Below are 15,332 nucleotides of genomic sequence, written 5' to 3' on the forward strand. Positions count from 1 at the left end.
TTTCCACCTCACTGCAACAACTGCTTTCACCTATTTCTGCATTCACTTCTCCTGAGATGGCTGTATCACACCTGAAACAGACTCTAGACATAGCCCTTGACGAAGTGGCTCCAACTACCCATCACACTCCACATAGGCCTAGATGTCAACCATGACACTCTAAATTAACAAGACACTTACAAAAACTGTCACGTAAAGTAGAATGCCAGTGGCATAAATCTCGTATTCCAAGTGACTTCCTCACATATAAGACTGTCTACCACTCTTATCGTAATGCTATGGACACTGCCAAACAAACATATTTCCAAACTCTCATCTCTGCTCAAGCGTCTAACCCCAAACGACTTTTTAATACATTTAAATCACTTTTCAACCCTCCTTCACCCAACCCGCCAGCCACTATCAAGGCGCAATAGCTTGCTTCCTACTTCAAGGACAAGATTGATAAGATCCAGGATGAAATGGTATGCTCTTCCTCAACCAGTGACCTACTCAATTCCTTACCTGAACCCTCTGGCACTTTCTCTTCCTTTGATCCCACAAATGAATATGAAATATCAACACTCTTATCATCCTGTTACTCTACCTACCTCTCCTCTTAATCCTATACCCTCACAAATAAGTAAAGCTCTGTCTCCTGTGCTCATCCCAACCTTAACTAACATCTGTAATCTCTCTCTCTCTCTACTGGTATCTTTCCTTCACTGTTCAAGCATGCAGTGATTACTCCCATTCTGAAAAAAACTAAATTCTGACCCTAACTCTCTCTAAAACTAACTCTCTCTAAAACTACCATCCCATCTCTCAGCTCCCATGTCTCTCCTAGCTACTTGAGAAACTTGCCTACACTCGCCTCACACACTTTAACTCATACAACTTATTAGAACCACATCAATCAGGCTTTCGCTCCCAACACTCCACAGAGACAGCACTGACTAAAGTAGTGAATGATCTGGTCACTGCAAAGTCTAAAGGCCATTACTCACTACTTATTCTTCTAGATCTCTCTGCTGCTTTTGACACTGTTGACCACTCTCTTCTCATACAAACACTGCAATCCCTAGGTCTTCAGGACACGGCCCTCTCTTGGTTCCTATCCTACCTATCTAATTGCTCTTTCAGTGTCCGTTTCTCTGAATCCACCTCCTCTTTGCTACCTCTTTCAGTTGGAGTACCACAGGGCTCAGTCTTAGGTCCTCTGCTTTTCTCAATCTATACCTCATCTCTTGGGAAACTAATCAGCTCTTTTGAGTTTTAGTATCATCTGTACGCAGATGATACTCAAATCTACCTATCCTCCCCTGATTTGTCTCTATCTGTATTGGGCCGGGTCACTGAATGCCTCTCTGCCATTTCATCTTGGATGTCATCTCACCACCTCAAACTTAATATTTCCAAAACAGAGTTAATTATATTTCCACCGGCCAATAGCAGTTACCAACCTGATATTTCTATCACTGTTGACAACTCTACAATCAACCGTACACCACAAGCTCGCTGCCTAGGTGTCATACTTAACTCAGAACTGTCCTTTGCTCCCCACATTCAATTATGTTACATGCATCTAAGAAACATATCCAAAATACGATCATACCTTACACAAGACACTACTAAAACCCTAATCCATGCTCTGATTATCTCCCGCATTGATTATTGCAATAGTCTTCTTACTGGTCTTACTAAGAAGAGACTCTCATCATTACAATCCATTCCGAATGCAGCTGCGAGGCTAATATTCCTCGCTAGACGTTTATCGTCTGCAGACCCACTTTGTCAGTCCCTCCATTGGCTACCTGTATTCTACCGTACTCAATATAAAATACTGTTACTTATACACAAGGCTATTAACCATACTACACCAACATACATCTCTTCACTTATCTCAAAATATCTCCCAACCCGGCCTCTTCGCTCTTCACAAGATCTACGTCTCTCATCCACACTCATTACTTGCTCCCATGCACGATTACAGGACTTTCTTCGGGCTGCACCCACTCTGTCGAATGCCCTACCACGTACAATAAGACTCCTCTAGTCTTCAAACCTTCAAGCGTTCCCTGAAAACTCACCTATTCAGATAAGCTTATCAAATTCCAGAACCACTCACATTACCTTAATAGCTTTCCTATCCAATTATATCCCCACAGTACAGTCTGCACTTATCCTCACATATTTTCTTTCTTCATTATCCTTTACTCCTGACCCAAGTTTCCATGTGAGACCTTAAAACTAGAGATGAGCGGGTTCGGTTCCTCGGAATCCGAACCCCCCCGAACTTCAGCCTTTTTACACGGGTCCGAGGCAGACTCGTATCTTCCCGCCTTGCTCGGCTAACCCGAGCGCGCCCGAACGTCATCATCCCGCTGTCGGATTCTCGCGAGGCTCGTATTCTATCGCGAGACTCGGATTCTATATAAGGAGCCGCGCGTCGCCGCCATTTTCACACGTGCATTGAGATTGATAGGGAGAGGACGTGGCTGGCGTCCTCTCCGTTTATAGTTACTGTTAGTAGTTAGTTGATCTGATTGCTGCTTAGCTTATTGTGGGGAGGATTGGGGAGAGCTGTTATTAGGAGGAGTACAGTCAGTGCAGAGTTTTGCTAGTTTTTTTTAATCCGTTCTCTGCCTGAAAAAAACGCTCCATACCATATCTGTGCTCAGCCTCAGTGTGCTGCATGATATATCTATGTATATCTGACTGTGCTGAGTGCTCACTGCTCACACAGCTGAATTGTGGGGGAGACTGGGGTGCAGTTATAGCAGGAGTACAGTGCACACTTTTGCTGCCAGTGTGACTGACCAGTGACCACCAGTATATTGTCTGCCTGAAAAAGTTAAACACTCCTGTGGTGTTTTTTTTTTTTATTCTATAAACGCATTCTGCTGACAGTGTCCAGCAGGTCCGTCATTCATTATATTATATAAATATTTACCTGCAGTAGTGTTATATTTTTTTTGTTCATCTCTATCATCTTTATCATCTCTATATTAGCAGACGCAGTACGGTAGTCCACGACTGTGGCTACCTCTGTGTCGTCAGTGCTCGTCCATAATTGTATACCTACCTGTGGTGGGTTTTTTTTTTTCTATCTTCTTCTTACTAGTAGTTTAGGAGTCTGCTGACAGTGTCCAGCAGGTCCGTCATTATATTATATATATACCTGCAGTAGTGATATATATATATTTTTTATATCATTATCATCTCTATACTAGCAGACGCAGTACGGTAGTCCACGGCTGTAGCTACCTCTGTGTCGTCAGTGCTCGTCCATAATTGTATACCTACCTGTGGTGGGGTTTTTTTTTCTATCTTCTTCATACTTGTAGTTTAGGAGTCTGCTGACAGTGTCCAGCAGGTCCGTCATTATATTATATATACCAGCAGTAGTGATATATATATATTTTTATATCATTATCATCTCTATACTAGCAGACACAGTACGGTAGTCCGCGGCTGTAGCTACCTCTGTGTCGTCAGTGCTCGTCCATAATTGTATACCTACCTGTGGTGGGTTTTTTTTTTCTATCTTCTTCATACTAGTAGTTTAGGAGTCTGCTGACAGTGTCCAGCAGGTCCGTCATTATATTATATATACCTGCAGTAGTGATATATATATATTTTTTATATCATTATCATCTCTATACTAGCAGACGCAGTACGGTAGTCCACGGCTGTAGCTACCTCTGTGTCATCAGTGCTCGTCCATAATTGTATACCTACCTGTGGTGGGGTTTTTTTTTTATCTTCTTCATACTAGTAGTTTAGGAGTCTGCTGACAGTGTCCAGCAGGTCCGTCATTATATTATATATACCTGCAGTAGTGATATATATATATATTTTTTATATCATTATCATCTCTATACTAGCAGATGCAGTACGGTAGTCCACGGCTGTAGCTACCTCTGTGTCATCAGTGCTCGTCCATAATTGTATACCTACCTGTGGTGGGGGTTTTTTTTCTATCTTCTTCATACTAGTAGTTTAGGAGTCTGCTGACAGTGTCCAGCAGGTCCGTCATTATATTATATATACCTGCAGTAGTGATATATATATATTTTTTATATCATTATCATCTCTATACTAGCAGACGCAGTACGGTAGTCCACGGCTGTAGCTACCTCTGTGTCGTCAGTCACTCGTCATCCATAAGTATACTAGTATCCATCCATCTCCATTGTTTACCTGAGGTGCCTTTTAGTTGTGCCTATTAAAATATGGAGAACAAAAATGTTGAGGTTCCAAAAATAGGGAAAGATCAAGATCCACTTCCACCTCGTGCTGAAGCTGCTGCCACTAGTCATGGCCGAGACGATGAAATTCCATCAACGTCGTCTGCCAAGGCCGATGCCCAATGTCATAGTACAGAGCATGTAAAATCCAAAACACAAAATATCAGTAAAAAAAGGACTCAAAAATCTAAAATAAAATCGTCGGAGGAGAAGCGTAAACTTGCCAATATGCCATTTACCACACGGAGTGGCAAGGAACGGCTGAGGCCCTGGCCTATGTTCATGGCTAGTGGTTCAGCTTCACATGAGGATGGAAGCACTCAGCCTCTCGCTAGAAAAATGAAAAGACTTAAGCTGGCAAAAGCACAGCAAAGAACTGTGCGTTCTTCGAAATCACAAATCCACAAGGGGAGTCCAATTGTGTCGGTTGCGATGCCTGACCTTCCCAACACTGGACGTGAAGAGCATGCGCCTTCCACCATTTGCACGCCCCCTGCAAGTGCTGGAAGGAGCACCCGCAGTCCAGTTCCTGATAGTCAGATTGAAGATATCAGTGTTGAAGTACACCAGGATGAGGAGGATATGGGTGTTGCTGGCGCTGGGGAGGAAATTGACAAGGAGGATTCTGATGGTGAGGTGGTTTGTTTGAGTCAGGCACCCGGGGAGACACCTGTTGTCCGTGGGAGGAATATGGCCATTGACATGCCTGGTGAAAATACCAAAAAAATCAGCTCTTCGGTGTGGAAGTATTTCAACAGAAATGCGGACAACATTTGTCAAGCCGTGTGTTGCCTTTGTCAAGCTGTAATAAGTAGGGGTAAGGACGTTAACCACCTCGGAACATCCTCCCTTATACGTCACCTGCAGCGCATTCATCATAAGTCAGTGACAAGTTCAAAAACTTTGGGCGACAGCGGAAGCAGTCCACTGACCAGTAAATCCCTTCCTCTTGTAACCAAGCTCACGCAAACCACCCCACCAACTCCCTCAGTGTCAATTTCCTCCTTCCCCAGGAATGCCAATAGTCCTGCAGGCCATGTCACTGGCAATTCTGACGAGTCCTCTCCTGCCTGGGATTCCTCCGATGCATCCTTGCGTGTAACGCCTACTGCTGCTGGCGCTGCTGTTGTTGCTGCTGGGAGTCGATGGTCATCCCAGAGGGGAAGTCGTAAGACGACTTTTACTACTTCCACCAAGCAAATGACTGTCCAACAGTCCTTTGCGAGGAAGATGAAATATCACAGCAGTCATCCTGCTGCAAAGCGGATAACTGAGGCCTTGGCATCCTGGGCGGTGAGAAACGTGGTTCCGGTATCCATCATTACTGCAGAGCCAACTATAGACTTGATTGAGGTACTGTGTCCCCGGTACCAAATACCATCTAGGTTCCATTTCTCTAGGCAGGCGATACCGAAAATGTACACAGACCTCAGAAAAAGACTCACCAGTGTCCTAAAAAATGCAGTTGTACCCAATGTCCACTTAACCACGGACATGTGGACAACTGGAGCAGGGCAGACTAAGGACTATATGACTGTGACAGCCCACTGGGTAGATGTATTGACTCCCGCCGCAAGAACAGCAGCGGCGGCACCAGTAGCAGCATCTCGCAAACGCCAACTCTTTCCTAGGCAGGCTACGCTTTGTATCACCGCTTTCCAGAATACGCACACAGCTAAAAACCTCTTACGGCAACTGAGGAAGATCATCGCAGAATGGCTTACCCCAATTGGACTCTCCTGTGGATTTGTGGCATCGGACAACGCCAGCAATATTGTGTGTGCATTAAATATGGGCAAATTCCAGCACGTCCCATGTTTTGCACATACCTTGAATTTGGTGGTGCAGAATTATTTAAAAAACGAGAGGGGCGTGCAAGAGATGCTGTCGGTGGCCAGAAGAATTGCGGGACACTTTCGGCGTACAGGCACCACGTACAGAAGACTGGAGCAACACCAAAAACGCCTGAACCTGCCCTGCCATCATCTGAAGCAAGAAGTGGTAACGAGGTGGAATTCAACCCTCTATATGCTTTAGAGGTTGGAGGAGCAGCAAAAGGCCATTCAAGCCTATACAACTGAGCACGATATAGGAGGTGGAATGCACCTGTCTCAAGCGCAGTGGAGAATGATTTCAACGTTGTGCAAGGTTCTGCAACCTTTTGAACTTGCCACACGTGAAGTCAGTTCAGACACTGCCAGCCTGAGTCAGGTCATTCCCCTCATCAGGCTTTTGCAGAAGAAGCTGGAGACATTGAAGGAGGAGCTAACACAGAGCGATTCCGCTAGGCATGTGGGACTTGTGGATGGAGCCCTTAATTCACTTAACAAGGATTCACGGGTGGTCAATCTGTTGAAATCAGAGCACTACATTTTGGCCACCGTGCTCGATCCTAGATTTAAAACCTACCTTGGATCTCTCTTTCCGGCAGACACAAGTCTGCAGGGGTTCAAAGAACTGCTGGTGAGAAAATTGTCAAGTCAAGCGGAACGCGACCTGTCAACATCTCCTCCTTCACATTCTCCCGCAACTGGGGGTGCGAGGAAAAGGCTCAGAATTCCGAGCCCACCCGCTGGCGGTGATGCAGGGCAGTCTGGAGCGACTGCTGATGCTGACATCTGGTCCGGACTGAAGGACCTGCCAACGATTACGGACATGTCGTCTACTGTCACTGCATATGATTCTCTCCCCATTGAAAGAATGGTGGAGGATTATATGAGTGACCGCATCCAAGTAGGCACGTCAGACAGTCCGTACGTATACTGGCAGGAAAAAGAGGCAATTTGGAGGCCCTTGCACAAACTGGCTTTATTCTACCTAAGTTGCCCTCCCACAAGTGTGTACTCCGAAAGAGTGTTTAGTGCCGCCGCTCACCTTGTCAGCAATCGGCGTACGAGGTTACTTCCAGAAAATGTGGAGAAGATGATGTTCATTAAAATGAATTATAATCAATTCCTCCATGGAGACATTCACCAGCAGCAATTGCCTCCACAAAGTACACAGGGAGCTGTGATGGTGGATTCCAGTGGGGACGAATTGATAATCTGTGAGGAGGGGGATGTACACGGTGATGAATCGGAGGATGATGATGAGGTGGACATCTTGCCTCTGTAGAGCCAGTTTGTGCAAGGAGAGATTAATTGCTTCTTTTTTGGTGGGGGTCCAAACCAACCCGTCATTTCAGTCACAGTCGTGTGGCAGACCCTGTCACTGAAATGATGGGTTGGTTAAAGTGTGCATGTCCTGTTTATACAACATAAGGGTGGGTGGGAGGGCCCAAGGACAATTCCATCTTGCACCTCTTTTTTCTTTCATTTTTCTTTGCGTCATGTGCTGTTTGGGGAGTGTTTTTTGGAAGGGCCATCCTGCGTGACACTGCAGTGCCACTCCTAGATGGGCCAGGTGTTTGTGTCGGCCACTTGGGTCGCTGAGCTTAGTCACACAGCTACCTCATTGCGCCTCTTTTTTTCTTTGCGTCATGTGCTGTTTGGGGAGTGTTTTTTGGAAGGGCCATCCTGCGTGACACTGCAGTGCCACTCCTAGATGGGCCAGGTGTTTGTGTCGGCCACTAGGGTCGCTTAGCTTACTCACACAGCTACCTCATTGCGCCTCTTTTTTTCTTTGCGTCATGTGCTGTTTGGGGAGTGTTTTTTGGAAGGGCCATCCTGCGTGACACTGCAGTGCCACTCCTAGATGGGCCAGGTGTTTGTGTCGGCCACTTGGGTCGCTGAGCTTAGTCATCCAGCGACCTCGGTGCAAATTTTAGGACTAAAAATAATATTGTGAGGTGTGAGGTGTTCAGAATAGACTGAAAATGAGTGGAAATTATGGTTATTGAGGTTAATAATACTTTGGGATCAAAATGACCCCCAAATTCTATGATTTAAGCTGTTTTTTAGGGTTTTTTGAAAAAAACACCCGAATCCAAAACACACCCGAATCCGACAAAAAAAATTCGGTGAGGTTTTGCCAAAACGCGTTCGAACCCAAAACACGGCCACGGAACCGAACCCAAAACACAAAACCCGAAAAATTTCCGGTGCACATCTCTACTTAAAACCTGGCCTGCAGAACCACTGCTCTCTAACCCCAGAGATGGACGTCAGCGGTGACAATGTTCCAATTTCAGATGGTGATCCGTCTGCTCCTGTTGAGGTTATTGGCATTTAGTCACCACAGAAGACGATGTCTTGTTATGGATGATAATCTGGCAAGTCCCTAACGTATCTGCTGTATCTATCTAACTTTCTCACATACTTCACTTTCCTCACTAGTGTGATGCCTTTGGGTGGTTCTGGCTGGGCTGTTTTTGTGGTTGGTTCACGCCCTAGACTTGAACCCTCAGAAGGTTAGGGACTTGCCCAACTGAGGTTACCGTGATGTGGTGGGTAAGCCAGTAATCTTGGCCAACATTGTGCGAAGTCTCATATTGCAAAATATATTCAAATTAGTAATGTTTGAATAGTGCACCTGCACTCGTTCCCTATGTGGCACTACAGGTCTCAGGAAGGGAGATCCTGTCATTACTAGCAATTAGGGTGTGCAATCTAGGGCCCCTTCCCTATATTGTTATGGATATAAGTGTGACAGGATTGGGTCCCACATTGGAAAAGTTAATTATGCCAACACACACTTAACCAATTTAATATACTGTATTCTCTAAAAAAAAATGCTTCAATCTTTATGCAAATTTTAGTAGTCCCTAAATCATGATTGGTCTGTAACCTAAAACACCACTCTGTGAGGGCATACCGACTTAAATATCTTGGAAGTCCTAGTTAAGCTAGGTAAACATTTGTACAATCATACTTCAGATGCAATTCTTCATTCAATTACAATTGAAAATCCAGATAAACATGTAGATTCATTCATACATTCTATTACAATCAACCATTGGATGGTGATCCTCATCTGCCAAAAAGGTCTCGACTGCAGGAGAAGCAGAAGTATTGGACAGAACAGTCGGTAGTGTGTACATACATCAAGTTTCTTCTTCTTAACATAGGGGACACAGGGGTGACTCTGGGTAAAGCCTGGAGAGGTGGAGTCAAGACACCAAACAGTTAAGATCTTTCCCAGCTGCCCAGGCTTCAAATCCTCTATAACCTGCCCCCTGCCAGCCAGTTTTAGTGGGTTCATTTAAGTGGCTCCTCATTGGCTTTCACGCTTATTTTACTTTTTTCTTTGACTCAGTAGTGAGAGAGTCCAACGACCCCCAGTGCCGGTGTGGCTGCAGCACTGGCGACTGGGTTGGTGACTACAGCCACGAGTCCTCCGCACACAGGTAACATCTCCTGGAGCCGCAGCCACAAGGGAAAAAAGTAAAAGTAAGGCAGCTCCCTGTTTGCATTGAGCTGCAATCTCGGCTTTCGCCACCGGTGTTGTAACGGGTGGTCTTCAGTATGCCGACTGACGGGATCCCGGCGCACAGTATAGGGGCTCATTTGCGCTCGCCACACTGTCGGTAAGCCGGCGGTCGGGCTCACGGCGCCGGTATGCTGGTCGCCGGGAGCCCGACCGCCGGCATATCGTAGTGAACCCGTTGTAACATCGCATTGGATTAATAATAGAACACCCAGAAAACCTGATCTGCAGATGCGATCATTGGGTTTTTTTTTTTCAAATAAAACATGATCGTAGGTGCATGCACACTCTTTAGATATCTCATAAACTTGTCAGGAATCAGAAGAACTGTCTATTGTATAGGTGTGTACCAAGCTTTACAGTAAAGGGCAGAATTATATTTGTCACAACACAATACCAGTTACAAAAGCGGCAATGAGGAATGTTGACGTTATCACGGATGATTTCTACAAGGCCCAGCATAGAACTAAATACTCATGCATTTCTGTATCTTTCACAGGTGTATAAAGGGCCGTATTCACGGGCAGATGTGGGAGAGATGTGTGCTGAGCGAACCGCTCAGCACACATCTCTCCCCCCGCTCAGCACAGCGCGATGAGTGCTGAGCGTGCGGCGTGGGGGCCGCTCATTTCACCCAGCGGGTCAATCTAGCACCAGCGATAGCGATGCGCGGGGCTGCGCATCGCTATCGCTGTGGGAGGTACACACGGAGCGATCATGCTTAAAATCTTAGTCAGATTGCTTAGATTATCGCTCCGTGAGACTGAGTACCCCCCTTAAGGCATTAGTGAACTCCAAAAATGTCAAATGTGAACAAAAAGGGTGCATTTGCAGTTCCTGGAATGAGACAGTGGATTACTAATGGGGACTACACACGGAGCGATTTTGGCCAGCGATTTGTGCTGAGCGATTCAGTGTAGGAGATTTGCCTTGAGCTAGCAGAATTAGGATCAGCCATAAACAGTGAGCGATGTGCCAGTGATTTGGCCAGCGATGTGTGCTAAGCAATTCAGTGTAGGCGATTTCTTTAAGCACAAAAAGTAAAAGAAATAAATATTTCAGGGAGTGGTTCAGGTGACGCAAATCGCTCATCGCTGGCTTCACTACACACGGGCGATTTGACATCTCTTGCTAAGCGATTTATCTAGATATTTCAAGCATGCTTGAACGATTCAGATGCCAGATAGCGATGCGCGGGGCCGCGCATCGCTGTCGCTGGCACCACTACACACAGAGCGATTTGTGCTTAATTTCTTAGCGATCTAGTCAAATCTAGTCAGATCGCGGGGATAATATGCCAAAATCGCTCCGTGTGTAGTCCCCATAACACTTTGTTCCAGGTATCCCTTTACTTGTGAACCACATCAAAGCCTATTAGAGATGACTGGCCCAGACCTCACAAAGGGGGTCATTCCGAGTTGATCGCAGAGATCAGGCTAAAAAACGGCAGTTCTGCGCATGCGTATGCGGCGCAATGCGCATGCGCGTCGTACGGGCACAATGAACGATGTAGTTTTGCACAGGGTCTAGCGAAGCCTTTCAGTCGCATCGGTGGCCGTAGAGTGATTGACATGAAGTGGGTGTTTCTGGGTGTCAACTGACCATTTTCAGGGAGTGTTCGGAAAAACGCAGGCGTGCCAGAAAAAACGCAGGGCGGGTTTGTGACGTCAAAACAGGAACTGAACAGTCTGAAGTGATCGCAAGCGCTGAGTAGGTTTTGAGCTACTCTGAAACTGCACAAAAAAACTTTGTAGCCGCTCTGCGATACATTCGTTCGCACTTCTGCTAAGCTAAAATACACTCCCAGTGGGTGGCGGCATAGCGTTTGCACGGATGCTAAAAACTGCTAGCGAGCGATCAACTCGGAATGACCCCCAAAGTGCAGTACTATGCAATATAGCTATGCTATGTAAACGTTTATCTTGTACAAAAACGTATGCTTAAGCGGTGACATTTGTTGCAAAATTAGTCATCACAGGTACAAAAGATTTATTAAGAACCATATCCATGACATTGTTAAAGGGCATCTTCACCTTAACTTAAATGTTATTACACAGTCTTTACTGATCCAATAGGTCTACAAAAGGGAGCTCTTCTCAAAGATAAACTAATGTTTATATGGCCGCACATGGATGCATGCCAAACTAGCTATAGCACACCTCCCAACTTTTGGCTGCCGTGAAGAGGGACATCTACGCGCGAGCAGCACGCGGCCGCCCGAAAAGGGGGCGTGGCTTAGTGGAGGGTCCGCGATCGCGAGCCACACCCCCGTTTTCATCACTGAGAGGGCATGCCCAGCGCTCTGTGAGCTGCTGGCATGCCCCCTCTCCTCCTGTCTCCACTGAATAGGCGCTGTGGCCCGCAGGTGGGACAAACGGGACAGTCCCCAAAAAACGGGACTGTCCCGCGAAAATCGGGACAGTTGGGAGGTATGGCTATAGTAATTCAAAGAATGAATCAAAGGCCTTTGATACTTTTTGATGTGACCTAAACAACTTTATATTTATATAACAGGTGATAGATAACCTATGATCTTCCATATACACAATCTCTTTTTATTTGAAGGTACAAATGCTTGCTCAGAGTTCAATTAAATTATAAAAATCAGTAAATAGACTTTAAAGTCACACTGGCCTACCTTTTCAGACTGCCGAGAATCTGTCACACACTCAGCCACTGCTTCAATAGACTCAGCAATTCCGGAGCTTTCATCCTGATAAAAAGGAAGGATCAGAGAGAGACAAGAATCAGTCAATACAAAACACACCTCGCCACAGGACTACAAACTAAACAATTAACAGAGCAAGGAAGGAAAAAACAAAGGCCCAGTTTATCCAAATAAGTATTGTTTCATTAAGGTGGAGCAGCAGCACAGTACAACTTGTGGAACACTGATGCATGTATTACAACTGGGAATACACAGTACGGATTATAATGCAGGACCACAATATATTTTGCTGGTCTAAGATAAATAGAAGTAAACATAATATACAGTGCAAACTGTGTTAAATAAATTTCCATTAATAATTTTTGTTTTATAACAAAACTAGACTAGCGACCCACCTGAGCTTCGCAGGGGAGCAATTTTACATGTACTACAACTGATAATCGCTTTCTGTCTCTGCATACTGGTAATACAATACTTACATTTTAGTTAAATATCACCTCAAAAAAGGGACAAGCTGAAGCCACAGCAGATGCATTTACTATGGGTTAGGCCCCTGTACACCCATATACCAGCTGGCCATGCATGCATCTACGGTCAGCCTCGTGCTCAGATTGCTGATTTCTATTACTTGACTTGCTAAAATCATCACTGCAGGTGGAGGAGCACTCGCCAATGAGGAAAATAGCATGGACCTTCTTTTGTATCTTGGGGACATCATTAAATCATTTCTTAGTAAATGAGATGCACACTTGGGTGTAAATGAATATGTTCCTAGAAAAGTGTGGGATTTAACCCCATATCAGCACCATGCAGGCGGTTTATTTGCACATTGCCTGGTAAGGAGGGCTGATGACAGAGGATGGAGATATATACTGTATGAGTCAGGCTGGGGCGATGTATCCATGTCCCAGATGTGTGCAGCCAGGTCAGGGCTTTACAGACAGGATCTTTAATCCCTTCCTGTCTCTCAATTATTTTTTCTATTCAAGTGACAGATTCCCCTGTGAAACCTGAGCAGCCACCTTACATTGCTCGGTCCCCGAAGGAACTAACTGGCTGATCATTTCCATGAGCAGAGATCAGGCAGGCGGGCTGTAGAGTCATCCTTCCTCTACCCTGCCATGCCAAGTAGGAATTTAATACCTATCGGTAATTCCTTTTCTTATAGTCCATAGTGGATACTGGGGAATAGTATATTACCATGGGGTATAGATCGGGTCCACTGGAGCCTGGCACTTTAAGAAATCAATAGTGTGTGCTGGCTCCTCCCCTCTATGCCCCTCCTAGCAGACTCAGTCTAGGAAACTGTGCCCAAGGAGACGGACATACTTTGAGAGAAGGATATAACACAAAGCGGTGAGGTAACGAACCAACACACAAACAATAAGATAGCAGAGCTAACCAGAACAGAGGAAAGCAACGCTAACAATATAAGGACAGCAACGCTAGCCAAAAATGGAAACAGGGAAGCAACGGCAAACCCATCCAATAACACTTACAACCAGGTAAGCAGGAAAACAAAGCACAGAGGCAGGCGCCCAGTATCCACTACGGACTACGAGAAAAGGAATTACCAGTAAGTATTAAATTCCTATTTTGTCTTACGTCCTAGTGGATACTGGGGAATAGTATATTACCATGGGGGATGTCCCAAAGCTCCCAGAACGGGTGGGAGAGTGCCGAGACCCCTGCAAAACTGCCTGACCAAACTCAAGGTCATCTTTGGACAAGGTTTCAAACCTGTAGAATTTAACAAAGGTGTTCACACCAGACCAAGTTCCTGCACGGCACAACTGTAAGGCCGAGATGCCCCGGGCAGCCGCCCAGGAGGAACCCACCGACCTTGTGGAGTGGGCCTGAACCGAACCCGGCAGCGGCAGAGCAGCCGAAGTATAGGCTTGTTGAATAGTCAATTTGAGCCAATGAGCAATGGACTGTTTGGAGGCAGGATGAGCAATTTTCGTAGCATCATAAAGGATGAAAAGTGAATCAGACTTCCTGTGACGAGCAGTCCTTTTTACGTAAATCCTCAAAGCTCTCACAACATCCAGGGACTTTGGAGCAACTGAAGTGTCGGATAAGACTGGAACCACGATTAGCAAAAACTGTGGGTGAGCTCTGAGCTCCGCCCTATCCTCATGAAACACCAAGTATGGGCTCTTACAGGACAAGGCCCCCAATTCCGACACTCGCCGAGCCGAAGCCAAGACCAGCAACATAACTGTCTTCCACGTCAGGTATTTTAAGTCCACCTTATGTAAGGGTTCAAACCAATCCGACTGGAGAAAGGTCAACACCACATAGAGGTCCCACGGAGCAGTGGGAGGAACAAAGGGTGGCTGAATGTGCAACACCCCCTTAAGAAAGGTCTGTACTTCAGGAAGTTCCGCCAGTTGTTTCTAGAAGAAGATGGAGAGAGACGAAATCTGAAGCTTGCAGGAACAGTCAAAACCAGCCCAGACGAAATTCCACAGGAGAACATTTTCGACCCTCACACCAAGAAACATACTTCTTCCAAATACGGTGATAACGTTTGGAGGTAACCACCTTAGGGGCCTGAACCATAGTCAAAACCACCTTGGATGGAAGACCCTTCCTGGTTAAAATTTCCCTCTCAACTTCCAGGCCGTCAAACGTAGCCGCTGTAAGTCTGGATAGACAAACGGTCCTTGTTGAAGAAGGTCCTTGAGAAGCGGGAGAGGCCAGGGTTCCTCCAACGACAGGGTCAGGAGGTCCGCATACCAGGCCCGTCGAGGCCAATCCATGGCAATGAGAATTGCCTGAACCCTTTCCTTTTTGAGTCTTTTTAGAACTCTTGGGATTAGAGGAACTGGAGGAAACAGGTAAGCGAACTGGTAAATCCATGGCATCGTCAGAGCGTCTACTGCAACCACCTGCGGGTCCCTTGTTCTGGAGCAGTGACGACGGAGCTTCTTGTTGAGATGAGAAGCCATCAGGTCTATCTGTGGACAACACCACCGGTGAACAAGTTGTTCAAACACCTGAGGGTGGAGTCCCCATTCCCCCGGATACCTCCATGCCTGCTTAGGAAGTCCGCTTCCCAGTTGTCC

General features: G+C 45.9%; 1 protein-coding gene across 1 annotated transcript in view; it reads right to left on the minus strand.

Annotated features, from left to right (window-relative positions):
* Window positions 1-15,332, minus strand: part of LOC134947576 (chromosome-associated kinesin KIF4-like) — a 602,740-nt gene that overhangs the window by 122,096 nt on the left and 465,312 nt on the right. The window contains exon 14 of the mRNA XM_063935595.1: window positions 12,232-12,306. Within this exon, the coding sequence (XP_063791665.1) occupies window positions 12,232-12,306 (75 nt within the window). The remainder of the gene's footprint in view (window positions 1-12,231; window positions 12,307-15,332) is intronic.

Source organism: Pseudophryne corroboree, chromosome 8 (assembly GCF_028390025.1).
Source record: "Pseudophryne corroboree isolate aPseCor3 chromosome 8, aPseCor3.hap2, whole genome shotgun sequence".
NCBI lineage: Eukaryota > Metazoa > Chordata > Amphibia > Anura > Myobatrachidae > Pseudophryne > Pseudophryne corroboree.